This window comes from Platalea leucorodia (genome assembly GCF_965183815.1).
Source record: "Platalea leucorodia genome assembly, chromosome: 4".
Taxonomy (NCBI): domain Eukaryota; kingdom Metazoa; phylum Chordata; class Aves; order Pelecaniformes; family Threskiornithidae; genus Platalea; species Platalea leucorodia.
Window position 1 is genome coordinate 124221967 of NC_138826.1, and position 21521 is coordinate 124243487.

At 42.8% G+C, this 21521-nt stretch overlaps 1 protein-coding gene across 3 annotated transcripts in view; it reads left to right on the forward strand.

The window, feature by feature from the left end:
- The window catches only part of MKLN1 (muskelin 1), a 104209-nt gene extending 88611 nt beyond the window's left edge, over positions 1-15598 (forward strand). For all 3 annotated transcript variants that reach the window (XM_082310450.1, XM_082310451.1, XM_082310452.1), the window contains 2 exons: positions 8090-8144; positions 9904-15598. In XM_082310450.1, the coding sequence (XP_082166576.1) occupies positions 8090-8144; positions 9904-10025 (177 nt within the window). In that variant the 3' untranslated portion in view covers positions 10026-15598. The remainder of the gene's footprint in view (positions 1-8089; positions 8145-9903) is intronic.
- The last annotated feature ends 5923 nt before the right edge of the window (positions 15599-21521 follow it).

A 21521-nucleotide genomic window follows, 5' to 3' on the forward strand; every position in this document is an offset into this window, starting at 1 on the left:
TACTTAGAAAGAATTGTAACCTGTGTTCTCACGCAGAAGCTTTAAACCTCTTAAACCTTGTTTTTATTCAGTTTGAAAAAGCTCTACAGGTGCATGACACTTTGCTATATCATCTGTTTCTCTGCACTAAAGATCGTACTGCTTTAGAAATAGTCATTTTACAACTGCAGTTCCAGGTAAAATAGCTTTTGTACTCATAGTGAAGACTAGGCCTTTGTTTTAATTCCACCGCACTTGTGTGTATTTTGGGAGCTTTAATTGAAATGTAAACTCTCTGAAATGTCACAAGTCTGTAGTTGGTTGGGTGGTAGAAAGTGAATAGAAACTCTTATTCATGCTGCCTTTTCGCTTGTCAATATTAAATAGCTCTGGGGGAGGGAAAGAGGTTTTTTTCTAGGTGATAAGTATTTCTGGAAGAAGATTGTATATATACATTGCTTGCTAACCTTAAACTCTTATTTCCTCTGTGTTTTGAATACTATCCAGTAGGCATGTTCTTGTATTTGTTCCAGGAATTTGTCCCCATTTCCTGTTTTGATTCCATTACCGCAGTACCTCTCACTTTGCAAAAAGGATTAAAGACACAATGAAAAGTGTCAGATAAGGTGGTTGATTTGACTCTGCCATTAATTTGCACGTGGAACTTGGGGCAGCCAGCTGGATGTACGAGTGTTCAGCTCCTGATGGGTAGCTGAGGAAGAGGAGACCGTGGCTCTTGCTCTCTTCTTGAGTTAATGACTTTGGAAGCGGTTCGACAGCTCCTTTTATAAAACTGCGATAGGAGAATGGGCGCTGTTATTCCATGCTGAGTCTCTGGGTTAAATCACTTAATCTGTTGGTTTTAACTCATTACTTTAGATAAAGAAAAGGTCATTATACAGGCACTAAAAGCTTTTTTGGGGGAATACCCTTCTTGCATATGCACAGTATAGAATTGTAGGGTTAGCAAAACTAAGAAAAAATATTTACTGATATCTGGATCTTGGAACTGATCACATTTGTCATAAATTCTGGTTAGCCTTTTATAAACATCTGGTCCAATAAAACATTTAAGTGCTGTGCCTGTAAGTTCTCCATTAGATGGTTTATCACTGAAATTGTCCCATATCAAGCCCATTCTAGCCATTTCTACCATAGGAAAGACAAATAACAGATAATCCTGCTTTTCTGCAGCTGGAAAAGGAGACTTCTCCCATGCAGTGTGCTTCAAGGGGGCTCAGCCCAATGATGCCCCATCTTACCAGTGCGGTAGCACTTTCCTCTTCCGAACTGAACCTGTAATAACCTGTAACATGCAACAACCTTCTCTCTCCTCTCTTCTCCCCTTCTCCCTCCCACCCACTACAAGACCGTGTCCTGTGTTCTCTGATCTCCCTTTTTCTCCATGTCATACCTGTGTGCTGGTAGCCCCATCATGCCTGTGAAGGCCCTGTCTCTCCTTGGCCACTTACTCCTGAAGAGATCTTGTATCTCATGGCTGGCTGTGCCTTTTTACTGCTTGAAGAGAAAACATTTGTGGTGTGATCAGCAAGCACCTCTCCTTTTAGTTCTTGCTGCCTCCTCTCACCAGCAGACCAAAGGAACGGCCATAAAGGCTGCACATTGTGTACATCTGGCAGAGGAAATCATTTAATAGTCTACATTTGATATTCCCAGTTCAGTGTGTAGTATTTTAACTTGTCTACCTTGTAAGAATGAAGAATTTACCTGACTGCACGGACTCCTCTGAGATTTTTGGGGAAAAGTAGTAGCTTTATCATACAAGCTAGAAATAGAATAAAATGTTTAAAAAAAAAAATAGCCCTTTTCACAGAGCGTACTACTGTTCTGCAGGTTAATGACCTAGCGTATGAGCTTAGGTAGGCTCGGGCCGACTGAGCTGTGAATATTGTGAATCCTTTCTCTGCAGGCCTAATGCCTGATCCCAACAAAATTCAGTAGCTTCTGTCCGTCGTGCTGGTCCATCGGATCAATGGATAACATTTGGCTGAATTAAAGCTTTGGTTCCAATGCTCTCCTAAAATCATTTAACAATTTCTGGGAGGCTTTTTTATTTGTGGGTTGGTTTTTTTTTTTTTTCGTTTGGCTTGGTTTTCTTTTCCAAATTGTGCTGGTCAAAAAGCTTGAACTTCCAAAGCCGCTTACACTGGAACAATCTGCCAGGTATATGGTACAGAGCCAGCTACTGCGCTGGTACTGACTGGGTGTATTTCCAGTTGACGTCAATTTACCTTCTGGTTATCACGTTGACTTGGCTTTTCACTCTGGCATTACATCTTCAAATAGCTCTTGTGCTTTCCAAAGGACTGATGCAGGCTTTTGGATTCCATATCAGATTTCAACCACCGGTTTGATTGTGTATCTCAGCCCAGACACCTACATACTCTGTCTTTATTTGTAGTTGAGATCGCCGTAACATCAAAGGCTACGTATCTGATCCATTTGCCCTGTGCTGGCTACAGCCATTGAATGTTGTAAGGCTTCTTAGTGTGGCAAATTTTAAGGGAATTGGTTTTTCCCTGTTCTTTTCCCTCTCTCCAGGGTGACTGTTAAATTTGGGAAGGACCAAGCCGAATAGATTTATCACCGGCTTTGTGCTACAGTTCTCTTAGAGACTTATCTATATGGTTTCATGTTTTATGGATTGAGATATGGGTAGTGTTATAATATTACAAACAGAATTTCACTTTGAGGTAAGGCTTACTCACTTTCATAATAGAAGTAATTTTTTCTAACTTTGTTAGGCAAGTCTCTTCAGCTGTTTTGAGTTGGATGCCAAAGAAAATAAACAGACTGTTCTCGAAACTTACGTTGTCCTTAGTAATCAATTTTGTTTAAAGTAGCATAAATGATTGACACTAGGAATATACCCCCAGATTTTTGTTCATTTGTTGTGAATTTTAGGGATGTTAATAGGATTATAGTTTTATTTTCTTTTTTATTGTTCTAAAGTGAAGTAGATGCTTGCAAGTAACAGCTATTGCATGGGTGCTTGTTTTAGTAGCCACAAGCTATATGCCAGCTCTGTCCTTGCTGTTGCCCGCAAATGCAGATCCAGTTCTCTCTAACTGTGATTCTGCTTGAAATCACTTAAAGCTCTTTAGTTCAGTGTTTCCAGATCAGTGAATCTTTTTTTACTGGCTGTGGATTCACAGCTCTGACACTGTATGTAGAGGAAGGTAGATCCCCAGAGCACATGGAAGTTCGTCCGTGTATTCTAGTTCATGGAGAGATTAAAGTTGTATAAAAGACTGGCATTTGTTGGTGTAAAAATTTCTGGTGACATGGGTGTTTTGTGTCATATACACACAGACGTGCATTTGGAAGTAGTTTGGAAGTAGAGGCTTTTAAAGATAAAAGAATGGTCAAAATAGAAAAATCAAAATGATTTCCAAGTTTTATACTTGTATCAAGGAAAAGACAGGTGCTATTAAAGCATCAAAACATCAGTAGATCACATATAAGGCTAAAGGTGTTGTTCTTTGAATGCTGGAGTACTCATACCCAGAACTTTGCAGCTGCTCAACGGGCTATGGAAGAAATCAAGACAATACAAAAAATGGCCAGTGCTGCCCAAGTAAAGGAGAGTAAGATGATTTTGTACACTGAGTTTAAGATTCAACTACTGGTGAAGCTCCATCCCATGATTGCTGTAAAACAGATAGAACGTGCAAGTAAAACTTCCAGTATGTTTTTCTTGGAGCATGGTAGGAGAAAGAGCAAGGATCTGGAGGCCAATTTGAGGCCTGACTGGTTTATAGACTGAGGCTGGAGGCCCTTGTTCAAGGCTGCTTCATACTTTCCATTATTAAGACCTTGTCTTTAATAAATTTGCCAGATAAAGCCAGCGGGGCCCAAAAGTATTGTTTGAGTCTGCATTAGGCTGATATTTCTGGGAAAATTGAAGCCCAAATGGGAAAAATAGTTCTAGGAAGGAGCTAAGAAAAGCATGCTTCTCTTCTTCGTGTCCTGCTGTGATTCTTTGTAAAGCCTCAGAGTCTGAGTGCTGCAGGAGCAGAGGCTTTGGAGCCAAGGAGCCTTTACAAAAACAGCATTCAGCCTTCCCAACTTCAGCTAGTGACGGCTCCGTCCTCAAAGATTTTGAGCCTCTTGTTGCTGCTTTGAGCCTACGCTACAAGGCACCATCCCAACAGAACTGGTCAAAGCTGAGAAATTGTGTTACGCCATGATCTGAGGACTGGCTGTGCAGACATTACCGAGGAGGAGCTACGTCTGATTCATACAACCTGCCGGGTGTCCCAAACAGGAGTTACGCCTTCCCCCTTAGTCTTAACTGTTTCATTTGTGCAAAAGGCAGAGGCGTGCAGCAAATATACTAAAATTTGCATGGGTTGCCACATGGCAGAATTGCTTTTTTTCTGTAGGTAGAAACCTAGGTAAAGTACACACAACCAATAGAAGAACAATAATGTTGGAAACATTGGTCATAAGTTGGAAAATGCCAGAATTAACATTATCCATGTAGTCTTAATTTGGCTTCTCCCTGAATGTGGTTGATTATATTAGTTAACCTTATATTAGTTAGCCAGATATATGTAACTAATGCACCAGATATATAACTAATATAGCCTTGTATTAGTTAACCAGATAAATATATCTCTAAGGAGCCCCTGCCTCAGTTCAGAAGGTGGATTGGATCTCCGAGAGAGAAGTTAATTGTATAACGAAGGGAACTGTTGTCTTCTGAATGGAGGCTTAATTTGGAGTGGATGAAGCCAGGGAGCCAGAGGGATTGTCAGAAGAAAATGGGTGGTGTTGTGATTAAAGCAATTGGGTGCTTCTGCTGGATAATTGAATTCTGGTCCTGCCTCCCTAACGAAGTTGCTATGTGACCTTAAGCAAATTGTTTTTCCTAGATGGTCATTAATTGGGTCTTTCATTCTGGTGCCTGATGGGAGAGATCTGAGGTGTGATTTGCTTCAGGGCTTTGCTCTTCTGGCTGCAAGTGAATTCAGGAGAAGCTGCATAATACTAAGTATTCTGAAAAATCAGATTCTGGTACTTTCAAACAGGGGACCCAAAATTAATCAGAATTTGAAGTGCTATGTGCTGTGGTAACAATTAATACGATAGAAAAACTAATGAAGAAATTAATTCCTCCTTTAGAGCAGAGTTTGAACTTCATGAAGAAAATACTGCATTGGATATATGCTGTGAACGGTGTGTAGGACACCTGCTCTTGAGTAAGCAGTAACTGTCCTATGCATGGGGAAAAAAGTAGGGGTCCTTTGGGAGAACATCGTAGGGTTAGCTGGCACTGTAATGCAAATGCAGAGTGACCCAGCTTGGGCGCAGTGCTGTCTGTAACAGATGTGCTTGATTTTCTATCAGAAAGTGCTTTTTAAATGTGAGATGATACATAAAATGTGATTTCAAAACAAACAACAAACCTCAAGGTTAGCTGAAGTGCACTGTCATCAGTGAAGAAGGAGAGAAGATACTCCTTCCCCACAAAGCTGGTAAGAAACTTGTAGCCATGAAAATCCATCATGCGTAGTGCAGGTGAGGCTGGAATACTTGGCAGAGGATCTTTTTTGGTCTCAGTTCAGCAAGTTACTAGCTGGATCCTGCTTATATGGTCTCTTAGTTGAGCATCCTGAGACCCAGCCTCAAGCACAGCTTGCTTTGTTTACAGCAGGATGGCTGCTGGTATTGCTGGGGGAGGCAAGGGAACCCCTCGAAGCACGTGGCATCCGCTTTGTCCCGGCATAGCCAGCTTCATGTGCTACCAGGCAGTTGGCAGCAGGCCTGTAAGGCAGTTGTGTGTGAGGGAAAGATGGCCAGGACATAGCATTCGCTATCAGGAGCAGCACAGATTTAGCCACCGGTTTTATTGGAACTTTTGGAGCTATTTGTGCTGGCATCTGTTTAAGTACGTTGATGATTCGGAGCCAAACAACGCTTACAAGTTGTGTTAGCGGTGAAATAACACGTATAGCATTGCAGTCCCTTTTGATTTCATATAACCAGACCACTCACTCAAGAGGGTACTTAATCAACCTCTTGCCCTTGTTCTGCAGTCTGTCAATCCTGATCTTTCTAACCTGTTCTTAAATATCTCCCATGCTAGCTTCCCATGCTAGCCTCACCAAAAGATGTAAACTTATTCCAGTGCACTACAGTCCTTATTTTAGACTGTTCCCCCCCTCCTTTTTCCCCCTTGATATCATGTTGAAATTGATCTTGAAGTGTTTTTGTGGCTTCTTGCACTTAGTTGTAGATTTACCTATTTGTAGCGGCCTTTATATTTGTGACTTTTTGCAGTTTCATCCTTGGGTATTCTTCTGTGGAGGCTCTGTGACCCTGACTCCTTTGAACTTTCTTTATAGAGCTTGATTTTCAGACCACTTGATTTTTTTTCTAGTGCTTTCCTCATATGTGGCTAATTGATACAGGGCATCCAAAAGTGGTTGCCTTATTGTAGATGAGACTTACGAGCCTTGATAACAGCAGGAGTACTTGATTTATTTGAAGATCCTACTCCTTTTCATGCATTTTCTATGCATTTGTCATTTTTGCAATAGGATGATACCGATCTGTTATAACTCCTAAATGCGTTTTCACAGGGCCTATGTACCCCAACCTGTTCTGTATAGCTGACTTTTCCTCTTTATGTTGATTTGCACTTGGCGTTAGTGAATTGTGCCTTGATCCGTCATTATAAGCTGGATGAAATGGAAAAACAGTCTGAAGCCTGTCTGCTACCAAGCTGGCAGTCTGTCTGAGCGTGGTGTAATAAGGTCTGTGGACTCAGTGAACGTGTCCTGTTCTGTCAAGCAGGTTTTCACTGAAAACCCAGAATGATGCTGACCCTGGGGCACAGATGAATCATTTCTGATGCATGGCTCCATTTTGATGTCAAACCATTGATCGCTACCCACGCTAAAGTTATTTGACCAATTTGCCACTCCCTGTTGGCTTAATCTAGGTGATGCCTCGATAATTTGCCTTAAATATCATGTAAAAGTATCAGAAATCCTATGAAAGTCAAAATGGACAATGTCTGTTGCCAAGTCCCATCCGTAGGGCCTGCTGCCCTGTTAGGGAAGAAATCGGATTGATGTGGTACAACTTGTTGTTGCCAAATCACCATTGGCTGCTGCTTATCACAGTCTCCGCTCCTAGATGCCTGCGAATTGTCTGTGTTCCCATTTTTTCTTGAAAGTGAAATTAAACTGATGGGTATGTAATTCCTGGCTGTTCTTCCCACTCCTTCCCTGAACATATTTGCTTCTCTTCGGTCCCCCCCCCCCTTATTTCCTTTGGGCTGTGTGCTGTAAAGACACACAGACAGGAGACAAAAGATTACAAGCCTTTAAGGGATCCACTAATTCTTGAAGGAAACATGACAAAGCACTGAGCTTTGCTACAACGTGGGGAACTGAAAACAGCAGCCGGGAGCAGAGGAAGATACTGTGTTCACTGTCTATCAGTAAGACGTTAAGGGAGAACAAGACTGTGAATGTGTTACTTAAAACGTTTTTACTCATGATTCTGATGTTCCCAAGCAAAGAACGTTTTTAGTTAAAAAGACATTGCCTTACACTTGTGATATGAGCTTCTCTGGCAGTTCAGAAAGGTTGTTGCCATTTAAAGCTTTCTCTGTGTTCAAGAAGTTCATGCTGTGCTGTAGCAGTTACCCTGTTTTCGTGCCATCTAATCCTTGCTCGCTGAGACCGTACCACGTTCATCCCTGGGAATGCTGTTGTGTGGAAGAGGCTCTACCTTACTTCTGCACTGTGATATCTGCCAGAGAGGCAAAAAAGTATATGTAAAAAATGAGGGTTTAGGGCTCCCAGTCAAGTACCTTTCATTGCATCAACGCTGCTCTGATTCTAGGAACAACTACCCGGCTTGCTCTGCCAAGGTGACAAATTGCATTGCTCACATGAAAATGTCTGCTGCTGTTATTCATATGTATGGCACAGTAGTTCTAAGGATTGTGGAAAGAAAACCCAGGAACTCTAAAGCCACTTGGACCTCTATGAATCTTTTGGGTTTTTTCCCTGTGCAGTTAATAACACTTTTTTTTTTTTTCCTTTTTGTCTCTCCGCCTCCTCTTCTGCAGTTCCAGCTTCTTGCCTCGGCATTATTTAAGTCTGGCTCGGATTTCACCACTCTTGGTGAGTATTGTGTATCAGAAGAATTATACTATGTTCTCTCTGATAAAGATCATTACTAGTAGTTTCTACTGGTTTTTTATATCAAATGTTATAATTCATATGAGTATTGTAGGCCCTTTTTGGTTTGAATATGCAAAGTGCCACTACTTAGACATTTGAGAGATTATTTATAATGACCAGTGTCCAATGCCTCAAGCCCGTATTTAAAACATCTGTCACCAGTGGTTTTAAACCCATGCCTCCCGGGATCATTTTCTGTCTCTTATTCCATCTGATGCTTCACTGTTACCCAAATAAACAGAAGCTTTGGTCAGAATAAAGCACCTCCTGTCATGTCACTTTGGAATCTCACAGCATGGCTACGGCTCTGTTTGCTGTGATAACTGCAATTCCTGGAGTAGTTTGGTTCGCTCTGTTCTTTGCAAAACTAGTTCTTTGGGCAGAATGTCAAGAGCGAAGAAAACAGTGGCATGTAGGGCTGGAAACAGGAGGTCTGAGCCAAAGCCATAATTTGTTTCACTATTCTGTCCAGTTAACTCTTTTAAACTGTTGAGAGATTAATCCTGGGCAAGCTATAGGAAGGCTGTAGGCATAACTTAGATTCTTGTAATGATGTGTTGTCCTCAAGTTTCCGAGCTCTCGCCAGGGGCATGGATGACTTCAGTTTTTGACGAACGTGTAATTCCCAACCTAAGGAATCGAGGGAAGGAAAAGCCCCCTGCACTGTCTGCCCTGCTGGATGAGGAAGCTCTGCTGAGCTTGTGTGGTTTGGAAGGTGTTATCTAGTTCATGCTGTAAGAGGAATTTTTTAAAGGAAGAAAACCCAAGTTTCAGAAAGTTGTTTTTTCCCTAGTTTTAAGTGTTCTAAAAGATTAATTACTTCTTGACACAATACAATACTTTATTCAGAGGTTGGCTTTACAGATAGGAGGATACATATGACAAGTGGTGCTTCTAAAAGAAAACAAAAAAAAGCACCCCCTCCTTGATTTGATTAACTTGCTTGACTTTGATTAACTGAAGAGTGAGTTGACTGAATTAAAAAGCATTCCTTTGAGATACCAGTGATTGAAGTAATGCAAAGCAGAGGAAATCGTTGTATGCCCGCTCTATTGTTCTTGCTGTTGATGGTTTAAGTATGGGGATTTGGATAAACAATACTTCTGCTGCAGAGTAAACCCTCCCCTGTTGGGAGGCTGCACTTCACAAAACTGGTTTGCAGAGCACCCTTGTGCCAAGGTGCAGCCTGGGTCCTCGGTACAAGTCCAGTCGTTAAATAGCAACTCTGACCTGGGACTCCCACCATCAGCAGAGCTTGTCTCGAGAAAAACTGCAAGCAATCCAAGTACCAGTTCTGGTTAAGACAGTAGTGAAGATAACGAGGAAAGCCTGAGGACAGAAGAAATGAGGCACCAAATAAAAATAGCTACACGGATTTTGTTTTCTGGGACATCAGAGCGAGTCCCCTGAGGACTCTTGCTCCCCCCACTCCTTCAGGACTGTCAATGAGCTTGACAGCCGTTTCGCTTGTTACTTTTTATGGCATTTTGATTGCAGCGTTGGCTTGGGATGATGTGATCTCTGTGTGTATACGCACATAGTAGTGGGACAGTTTGCTGGCAGCCTTGTTAGTTAGTTGAGGCAGCAGTAGCAAATAGTTAACATCAGTCCAAAACGGACAACTGGCATACTCCACAGCTCAACTGAGCATTTAAAGTAGTGAGCGCTGACTTGCTTTCCCCTTTTCTTTCTCCCCCAGGATTTTCAGACGTTGACCACACGTACGCGCAGAGGACTCAGCTGTTTGATACGCTAGTCAACTTCTTTCCAGACAACATGACCCCTCCTAAAGGCAACTTGGTAGACCTCATCACGCTGTAATGGAGCAATCACTGGACACGTGGAAGAGGGGAAAAGCATCCATTTTCAGTATTTTAATTTTTTTACTGCATTGGTTGACTGCTGGGATGAAGTAATATAGTAACCCCTAGGTGTTTGAAAGGGGTTTTATACTTGTATGGTGAATCCCTGAAGCTTTTCCCTTGGAGTAGGTTAATAAAACGTAACTGACGTACTTCCGACTAAATATATATATTTTTTCTGACTTTGGATTTTGAGTTAGCAAATGTAAGATGAAAAGGTGGGGGAAAGAAAAAACAAATAAAACCCAATCATGCAGTGATCGTTTTTGCCTGTAGGGGAAAATTGAGATTTGCGGGTTGTCTGGAATTAAAGATGATGGGTTTTATTTTGGGTTTCGTGAGAAAGGGGAGGAGGTTGTTCTTTGCTCATTTGTAGCTAGTCATGATATATTGCTTTATCCTACAACTCCATCCTCAGCAGCTGAATAACTTGGCGGCAGGACACTGGCACGCGTTGAGGTAATAGTAATGTATGTGTCTTGAGTCTTGTAATCGCAGTGTGTCATGTGAAGGGGAGCACATGTTACAAATTACCTGTCTCGTCGTCCCAGAACTGGGCTGACAGTAGTGTCTAATTGCATCTGATATCTGGTCTAAACCTAAATGCCTATCTTCCGTTCTCTGGAGCCTTCCACTTAGACCTGAGAGGCAAGTGGGAACCTCAGAGAAACCGCTGGAAAACGGGAGTGCAGCCATCGTCTGCACAGGCCCCTTTTCAGGGTTTGTTCTGTTTTCACCGCTGTGCTCTTTCGACGAGAAACCACGCAGGTCCTCGCAGAGCCCAGCAGAACTGGGTCTTCCACCAGACGCATGCCCAACCTCTGCAACCTGACTCCGGGTTGGGTGTAGGATTTCTGAAGCAGATTGTCTTCATTTACGTGCACCTATGCTGCTCTGTGTGTTTGTCGATGTGTAAATGTTAAAGAGGATTGCTCCGAACAGCTTGTCTCCTTCCTATGTAGTGCAGCTCATTCACTTTTAAATGCATTTTTGACCTAGATCTGAATGTGAGGGAGGCCTTTTTAGCATAAATCTATTTGAAAGCAAGCTGATGCATATGTACAGAAAATATATGCTTCCTCGCTGAAAGCCTTCTTTATAAATAAGGTAAGGGCTCGGTGCTGCACTATGAAGTGGAACGAAGGATACACGTACCCAGCATTAGAAACTTTTCGCATTCTGTGTCGGTGAGCGTTCAGTACAAACTGGCAGATGTAAATATTTATATGAGACTGCAAAGCTTTATGTCCAGAAGTGTTCATGCCAGTAGGGTATCATTGCTGCGCCCGCTGTGGCTACACGACTCCTGTTCAACTTGATGACAGTCTCGTGTGTGCAAAGATGATCTGAACTCTTGAAATAAAGAGTTAGTGAAGTGTCTTTTTCAGAGCTCGAGTGTCTGCTTGCTTTGATTGCATTGTATTGCCTCTTTATCACGTTCTTTGTGTGACTTTTGTAGTCCTGGTACGTTAGAAATAAATTTAAAAATTCATACTAGTGTTTAATCACTTAGAAAGGAACAATATGTTAGAGGCTAGGCTTTTCTTTGTCTTCAGGGAGGACTATACAAATACAGTGTTTTTAAGTAACCTGTAACTTGAGACTGTTTAGACATTTTATACTTCAGTGGATGGCAAACCAGACGTCTGTGGAAGAATCCGCTCAGTACATAGTGCAGTAAATGAAATCTGATGAAATTGTTTCCTTGAAACATTGCAATTTTTTTTTTTCCAGTGACATGGAAAATCTTACGTCACTGCTGGGCTTTACGATGTGCTACCTTTGCTGGTGCTTTGTTATACTAGTTAAAGTAGAGCTTACATGGTACGAATGTAGATACCGACAGTGCTCTACCGGGGGAGTATTCCAATTGAGGCGTTGTTCCCATTGAGATTGAACTGAGCACTTTTAATGCAACCAGCCAAAATGCTGCAGCCCTCTAGTACTTAAAATTTTAGTGCTGTTGTGCTCCCTTATCACTTGATCTCATTGCCTGTGTATCTCCAGCTTCAGTCAGATGATTAATTGCCTTTTCTAACAGTTTTCTAGATCAACCACGCTCATTGTAAACTTTTAGGCATACACCTTTGATGACGATGTCTCAGGCTGAACCCAAAAGACGCAACCAGACGGAGGAGCCCCGCGAGCACCCAGGGGCAGTTCAGGAATGCCAGGAGCTTTGTGAATGGCGTTGCTGGTGAGCAGTGCATCGTGCTAGGCTTGGTTTGCGTTATAGAAATTCGATCAAAACTCATTGTCCTCTGTGTCGGGGGTGCATGCAAAGCCTGACAGCCTGGCTTTTTTTTTTTTTTTGGTAGCATAGCGTAAATGGATGATTTGTCTGGGCGAGGTGAACATTGCTTCTGCAGGACTGACAATCCCAGCTAATGAGAGCACTTCAGGATGATCAGATATTGACCTAGCTTTATCCTGAGCAGATCGATTTCAGCTCGCACGAGTACAGTTTATGGATTACAGCTGGTGATTAACCAGCAGAAACTTTGCTCGGCTTCGGAGTATTTGTTGAGCAGCAGAGGCACCCTGTGGCCAGAGAGGTTAATCCAAAGCGAAGGTTTCTTGTGGCTTTGCCAAGGGTCTTTCCTGGTTCTGTGTCCTTAAAGCTAGGATTCAAAATTAAATGATTTCTTTGCATTGATGTATGCTATACTACCTGATTTAAAAACTAATTAAAAATTCTGAGCAGTGAAGTATAAATTTCCTTTCAAAATAAGCCAGTTATTGACAAGCAGTTACAGGGAGAGAGTGAATTTAATTACATGCAGATCTTTAAAGATATTGGTGATATTCCAGGAAAGCGTTAGATGTGAGCATTACAGAAATACTGAAGTACAAACAGAAAAGAGACCCCCTTGATCTGAAAACGGCCACCTGAAAATGTGCATGCCATGTTACAAATACGCAAGCTGTACGTGAGAAGTCTTTGAGCCTCGCCCTTACTTGCAGGCTGTAGCAGAGATGGCTTTTTAGCTTAGACAAGACAAAAATACTATATTTGCCTTTACCTTATATTATAAGGTGACTTTCTGTAGGGATTTAACACCGCATAATCTTTGCACTGCAGTAGTTTATCTCTAAATTATGTGTTAACTTGTAAATAAGGTATTGCAAAAGAAAGCATCATTACTTGTCAGAGGGGATTCGTTTATGATGGCCGAGGTCTATAAAGCCAAAGTTACAAGGTTCTGGTATGTTTTTTAAAGCTGTAGGAAGTCAGAGTGGAATAAACTTGATACAGGCATCAAGACTTCAGTCCTGATTTAGCTTTTTTTTTTAAAAATCCTTTTGAGATCCGTAAGTTTGGTTCTTCGCTGACACCGTTCTTCAGCATAGTTGCCCTTACAATATTATTCAGTAGATCATCTCTTTGGAAAACATGAAATTACTCTTTATGCAAAGTCGTTCCTATGAAGTGACACATTTTCCTAGAGAAATAAAACTCTTCGGATTTGATTTTTGGTCACTTGGATTAGGCAGAATTAAGTGAGGTTCCTAATGTTTGTCTCGTACAGCCCCTTGTAGTAGTCATGAGGCAGAAGTCCTTAAGAGTTCTTCCAAAATGACTTCTCCGAGCAAGTACTGCTATTGCAGTGTGACCCAGCACATTTTCACGTGGCAGCTGGCAGAAGAACCTACTCAGATGATGTTGTTACACATGAGGAGACTATAGCCACCTCCTTTCCCTTTTTTTTTTTGGGTCCCATTAATTGATATTGCTCCTGGGGAGACCCAAAGGGTGATGCAAAGTAGCTGTTGAAATTAGTTGCAGCTTTTCTCTTCTGCCTCTTTGAAAGATAACGTTTGTGAGGTATTTATTCTTAAACATCTCGTCCTTTTGCTGAGTAGAATGAGGCAGGAGAACTTTGTCTCGGAAAAGTTGTTTCCCATTTTTTCTGGACAGCATCCCATATGTGTCATTTAGGTAGCGATATCCAGTCGTGTCAATAAATGCCTGGGATTTGGTTCTGTTTGCCCGGGATGGCTCTGGGTGCACACCTGGTACACGCTAGCTCAGGGGTCAAGCTGGAGGTTCCTACCAGAAGATCGATTAGCAAAATTGTGCTCTCATTTTGGAAGATCAGGCTGAGAAGACCCGATTGGAAAGGCTTTTCTAAGGTATTTGCCTTGCGCAGTGGCAACTAGAGTGAAATTAGGAAACTTTCCCAAAGAACATACTAAAGCTTGCCTGCATGAAGATGGTACTGGAGTAAGGATGCAGCGAGAGGCTTAAATTAGATGGCTGACATTTTTTGATCATTGATTGTAATAGCCTAGCCTGAAAATTTAATGACTGAGGAGTCGGTGAGCAAATGAGTTGGATCGCTTATTTGGAGGAGACTGGGCTCTTTGTAGAGGCGTTGGGGCTACTGGCAAGGGATCGCGATAGCTTTATCTGTGTTTTTCTTTAATCAGCAGCCACAAGTGTCAGGGTCTCCATTAACGGTTTCTTCTTCCAGAAGAGACTCCTTCCAAAGCAGAGTAATGATGCTGGAAGAGTGTTTTCCGTAGGGCTTTGTGGAACAGCTGTTTTCTGAATCATTTTCCTGACGCGTGCAAATTTGTAGAAGCGAGTCGTCTTTGTCACAAAATTGTACGCCGCTCTTGCCCTGCTGTGCAAGCTTGCACTCGTGAGTGCTGCAGGCAACGAGTGATAAATGGAGAGCAGTGTTCTGAGAAACACTTGAAACTTGTTTGCTGCTCTTAGTGTAAGAAAGATTAGCATTAATGCTGCTTGTTTCAAATGCAGGAGGGTGGCAGGTACCTGTAACACTAATACTATTAATTCTCTTGCTGCCTCCTGTGTTTCAGAATCGAGAAGGAAATACTTCTGTAGAGCTTATCGAATGAAACTTTTAGTATGAATTAGAGCTGTGCCACCCTAAACTTGATTGCTCCTGCATCTCTGTACGTGCAGTATTTCTGTTGATGTAATGCTGTGCTGCTTCTGGGGAAAATGGCAAAAATTATTAGATACATTTCCATTCAGTACCTTTGTTTTTAGAAGTGGAAAAAATGTCTTGTGAAACCTTGAGTCCCGGTGTATGCTTTAAATTTTAGCTTATTAGTTGTGGTTGGCTCAGAGTTAAGGAATGTTTGGCTATTGTCAAGTGAAGTCCTGACAGTAAAAGCAATTCATGTATGTCTCTGGAAGTGCTTGTGTTGTTTTATAGCTGTAGTTATTACAGAAACAGAGGTGGGCCAAGTTAAAAAAAAAAAAAAATTATTGCTGTTCTGATTAGGGGAAAAATTGTAGAAACTTTGAGCTTGGCCAATTTTAATAAGTACACATGATAATTTGGAGACTGGTCTTCTTTTGTGAAAAGAGATTTTAAGAACAACTATATGACTTGTTCTTGATATAGACTGATAGTAGTATATAAGCTGTAAATATTGTTGACGTGTAAATGTACTGTCAGAAGCTTGTTAGTGTGTCTAAACGCCTATAGGTATGGTAGACCTGATCGTATCCTGTCGTGGAAAAGGTTATGCTGGAAATCATTCAAGTTGTGGTAATGACTTATGGGCAAAATCCCTGTTTTACTGAAAGCCTCTATTATAATGAAAAGTTGGAGTGGAAAAAGTAGGTTTACTGTACTGGAACCATTATAATAGTACATGGCTCAGCACTTGGATAAATTGACTCCAGATGCTTTTATCTATAGGCAAGGGATCCAAATGCGGTTTTAGAGTGGAAGCCAGTTAATGACCTGCTTATTGCCGTTTGAGAGTCGCACAAGAAAGTGTCACAGTTGATGCCAGCAGGTATGCTTTTGGTGTTCCTGGCAGAGGTTAAAGAACTGGATAGAGTTTTGGATTATCCACGTATGCTTTGGGATACATAAACCTCTGAAAAGGCTAGAGCTTGCGGGGGTTGTATATAGTGTCGGCTTGTATGGCTTAGGTATAGAGGTCTGAAAGGCAGCATCCTCCCCAAGCACAAATCCTAAAGGTACCGTATTGCTGCTGTCTTCCTTGCTTTCACGTATTTGAACTCTATTTGTTAGTGATGAACTCCAGATACTTGCTGTGACCCAAATTCAGCGCTCTGCTTCCGAATATCTACAGCCACCGACTTGCTTAAGCTGCTGTCAGTATATCACTTCAGTACCCTGAAATCTTAATTTATACTTGGTGCAGACAAAGGTACATGTTGTCTTGGCTTCCAGCTGTTTGCTAAAAGTCAGCACAGCTTTTACTGATGTCCTGGAGACTGGAAGTATTTGAGTGCTGTCAGAAATCAGTTGACTCTGTTCAGCTCTAGTGTGGCATCGCAGTTCATTCCTGGGAAGAGCGGGGTGAGTGAATAGCTCAAAACTGGCTCTGCCAGGTTAGATTTTTGGTTTTGCTACTAATTTGAAAGGAAAACCTATCACTAGCATATATGCTGTCCAGCATGATGGGCAAAGTATGGTCCCTTGGGTATTCCCTCATTTATTCTGACTTTTTCTTTCCCTGTCTGACTGTTCACTGCTATTAAAACGCTGTGCCTTCAGACTTCCCTCAGTTTAAGAGAGTACCTACTGAAGAACCAAAGGTTAGAGCTGTGTGGTGGTTACGAGGCATCAGTTTCTCCATGTCGCATCATCGTACTCCGGTTGTTTCCTGTGCAAAACTGCTCTGGAACAGTCAGGGAGGATCCTCCTGATTTACGTCGTTCTCCCCCAGGGCTGTTCCTCCTCCGGGGTAAGGACGGGGAAGCGTGGGAGCTGATTTCCCAGCAGCGGCAGGGTGTGCTGTCAGCGTAACGCTGCAGCAGACGCCTATTTACTTGTGCCCCTCCGTGTTTGGGGCTGGGATCAGCCTTCCCTCCAGTCTCAGCAGGGTTTACTTTGCGTGGCAGCAGGAGTGTGGTAGCTGTTCGACAGAAGACAAAGATGATTATACCAACTCTCAAGTTCATTTAAATAATAGTCCTAGGTTTCTGCCACCTGCTTTTGTAATCCCAAATCTTTCACCAGTGGAGGCAAACAGCTAGTAGTTAGGGTGTTTGGTTTATTTCTGCAGTGTAGCAGGGCAGAGGGAATGGGAAGAGAAATAGGCTTGGGGATAATGCAGCGATAGCTCATGTGAGTATGTGTTTTAAGATGTGGTCTGTCTTTTGTGGAAGGACTTTGAAGACTCTCGTAACAAGTAGGTCTGCTATTTAGAGCTGATTTTTTTCATGCGAGCTGGATTCTCTTGCTCTTTTTCAAGTGAAAGTGATGCAATACCAGCATCTTCTAGTCCTGGAGCTTCACCTCGAGCTTTGGCCCTCTCCACCCCAAAGGCACCAGAGAGACTAATACAAATTTTTTTTTCTCCCCAGTCCCTCTGCAGTGATTGCAAGGAAGCCAGCTGGGCTTAACACTCCTCAAACACTGGAGGTTGTGCAGCACAGTCTATCAGAGCAGGTCTGGCAGTCTTAAGAGGTTGTTAAAACCTAAAAATGTTCTGAGCTTTCTGAGGAAAGCTGCCGGTGAGATTAAGGGAGATTAGCTGCTTTTCAATTCTGATTATTCTGAGATGAGCAGCTTTTTAATTTTGATGGTGGGAAGGCTAGACCACAACAGTAGCTCCAGTGGTTGCAGTCTTCTCCACTTCCCAGATACCAATGGACAGGTTTTTCTCCCCAATGGTGAGAAAATACACTTAAAATATCCTGACTTTGTAACTAGCTGCCGAAGGGATTGAATCAATTACTTCGTATTTCACTAAATAGAAAAGCGCTGCAGCATGTGAACAGGGTCTGTTCATTGAAGAAGCCACTTCGAGGCTGAAAATTGATTTGTTTTTTGAAGCCTTGACAAAAAAGTCAGCTCTTAAAAGGGGAAAATGGCTCTTATCAATCTGTGCTTTCTTGGTTGCAAGTCAGTGACTTCACTGCAAATAGTCCAGTGTGAACAGTGGCTGATCCTTCTACCTCTGCTTACCCTGCGGTAATATGCACTAGTCGAAAGCCCAGTTTCCTTCCCCCAGCAGTGCGGAGAACTCCTACACTGGAGAAGATTTTTATCTAACCGTGGAGGAGATAACTGTTGTGCTGCTGGCTTGTTTCCCCCTCTCCTCTGCTGTGCTAATTGGGAAGGCAAACTAGCAGTGGAAGCTGAATATTTCCTTCATCTCTTCCTCGTCATTCCTGTCCTTCCTCCCGTTGATGTTTTGATGTGCAAAACACTTGTCGCTTCAGAAGCTGCTGTGCTGGGTAGTGGAAAAGAAAACAAAACCCTAGTTATTAGTAGCTGTTACTATTTATCAAAGCTATATTTTCTACTATGTCTTCCAGCATACCCTCCTCCACAGCAGGAAATGAGGGGATGCTGGGGAGACCAAAAGCAAGAGAAAAGAGCTTAGTTATACAAACAAATGTGTTCCTGGGAGTCTTGAGTCTTGGAGGCCCCGAACTTTGCAGGCCACTTTGCCTAGGGCAACAAATTAAAGCCCGTTGGCTCATTCTCAGTTAATGGGAGACGCCGTTCCCATCCTTGTGGGCTGGTGGTCGCGTGCATCTTGTCCCTTTAGATGCCGAGATGCAATGTGCCTCATTGTAGAAATATCTAGTCTCGGTAGGCATTCTCTCTTTGAACGTTGTGCTTTGAAACTGCTGAAACAACCTCTCTCTCCTAGATGCATTGGTAGCGTGGGGTTAAACACCGCTAGGCTGGCTGGCTGGACACCGTCGCCTGGTTAGGGGTGCTTTTTCAAGCTGTTTCTTTGAGCTGTTGCCTCTACTCTTACCTATACAGTGTGGTGGTTTGTCTGGGCCTTCGATCTTCGTTATCTCGTCCTCTGCACCCTCATGTGGTCCCCAAAACCTGGTTATTCCCTGTGTAGTGTTTGGAGTTGTGAGTGTCTGCTCCCTGTCCAGAATTTGGCCCTTTTTTCTGTTTTGGCATCTGACTTGAAGCGTTTGCATCTCTACAGCAATCCCACAGACTCTGGTGTCCGTCTGAATTCCCTTTGGTGTCTGTCCTGCAGTCCTTGTCTCGGACACCTGACCACAGGAGAGCTGAACCGAGGGGTGCTGGAAAGGAGCGTCTGGGGGGTGATGAACGCTCTGAACTGCACATGTGTTTTAATAACTAAGTTAAATATTGACTAGTCCTGTGTTGAGCCCGTGGTGGTTACAGGCATCGTTCCTGGACTCTGGTGATCCCCTATCCTGCCCTTTTCGTTACAGATAAACGGATGATCTTTGTTCAGCCTGGAGTGTTAATTTTCTTCCTTGGCATAAATAATCTTTGATAATTTCTGGGTTGATATATAAGACCCGTGCTGTACATAAATGGATGAGTGATATGAGGAATATCTACAAATGTAGTTACGTTGTATGTAATGTACATAAGGAGAGAATGTATTTTGTTCATTTTTTTTCTTAATAAAAATGTATATGCTAGCAAGGGCGTCTATTTAAGATCTGTTCGTTCTGACATCGCTTCCTTCTGGGAACGGAAAAACATCTGCGAAGGTCTCATAGCAGCGGCGCAGAAGCTGTGAAAGCGGTGGTGCGTTATGCCTGGGCGGCTGGGGCTGTTGCTGCCGGAGGAGCCCGCCGGGGCCCTCCGCACTGCGCACCAGCGGAGAAAATACCCCGTTCCCTGAAATCGGTGATGGGCTGACTCCGTGTCCCGTAAATCCGGTGTGTCCTTCGCAGTGGCAAAAACTTTTACTGGGGAGGAACGCAGAGTTAGAACATAGACTAATGCAAACCACCGACTTCTAATATTTAAATCAAACCAAATTCTGGTGGGGTTTTTTTGTTTGTTTTTTTGCCTTTGCATAAGTGGAAACTTAACCTGGAACAAAATGTTTTATTTTGGGCACTTGGGGGCAAATGGAGATGCTGAACTGCCCACGCCGCTGCTGACCGTGGTGTTGCCCTTGCGTGATGGCTCTCCCTCGTGAGGGTTCGGGGTGCGAGGTTTGATTCCCTCCTCCACCGCCTGGCCGAAGCCTGACGAGGGGTTGCTGGCCAGGAACGAGTTAGGATGAAACACAGAAACAAGGGCAAGCTCCCTCTCCCTTCCTTCCAACCTGAACCTTGGGCACTAACAGCTCACACAACTCCGGCTGTGCTGGGGCTGCCCTCACCCACATCACCTGAGCATCCCACCCCTCTGGGTTTTCTATTATTTTAATTAAGGGAAGTTTTTCACCACTATCCTGCTTTCTTCTGCATGGGAAAAATACCAGCTCCTCCGCGGCTGGCTACGTTTGAAGGTCAGGGTGGGTTTTGCTCCTGCTTGTCCGGTGTTTCCACGTGTTCTTGCTAGCAGGACCGTGCAGGGCCTGCGCTGGGTTTCCAGACAAGCTCAAACCATAGCCAGTTGTAACATCCAGATAAGGCATAGCACAAGCTCTACTCCCCCCACCCCTCTTCACTCAACCAAGAAACAAGTCTTTTACATAAGAATATTTATTGACAGAAATACATGATGCTTTCAAAATATATTTGTAGGAAAATGCAAGAATAATCTCTACAATCCAGTTCCTCAGTAAATTCCAGTGTAAATCAGACTCCTGTCCCCATGAGAGATGCTGCTATACAGTACGTAAGAGCTCTATTACCTGTGCAAGGTTCAATGGGTAGCCGCCTTGGGAAATAAGTTCTTTTTCTGCAGTCCCTTATGGATTATGTCTTCTCCTGTGTGTCTTCTGTAGGCAACAGTCACAGTATCGGCCTCGCCAGTTGGGTCATGGCACGGAGAGTGGGAGATAAATGGTCCTAAAATATTTACACATTCCTTGTGAATCTGAAAATAGAAAAGTCTCTTGCAAGGACATCTGAGCTGCTTGTAAAACTCTCGCCAAAAGGTAAGAGCGATTAATCTCTCTGTACAACGTGGCGGATGTTAAAGCTGTTTTGGGGGAGAGAAGAGGAGCGAGGGGAAGGGAGGAGGGGCAGGGACGGAAGAAATACCTGGTTATGGGTTTGTTTTTCTTTTTTTTTTAAATTTATTTTTGGTCTAACAGTTATGGCTACAACCTACAAAGGGAAGGATTAAGGCCAAAGATGCTCATCACTGCATTTCCTACCTGATTTTTTTTTTATTTATTTTTTTGCAAAAAGAATGTTCTCAACATAAAAAACGTACTGTTTTTTTCTGTGGAAATAGTTCTTTAAATAGGGGAAGGAAAATCTACTATAAAATATTAGTGGTTTAAAAATATGGTGTCTGGAAAAATAAATAAATGTACAATTCCTATTCAAATATAAATCACTGTAAGCACTTGCTGAGCAGTTAATATTTTCACTGGTCTCTGCTCGGAAGGATTTAAGGTTGCTTGATCTCAAGCCTTTGTAGGGTTCTCTTGGAAAGTCTTTGGACCTGATTCATTAAAGCACTTTGGCATCTCTTTGCAGGGAAGGGGGATCCTAGGCACATGCCAAAACCCGACTGCCTGGAGATGCTCTGCCAGGGGCGTCCTTACGGCAACGGCAGCCCCGGCGGCCAAAGCC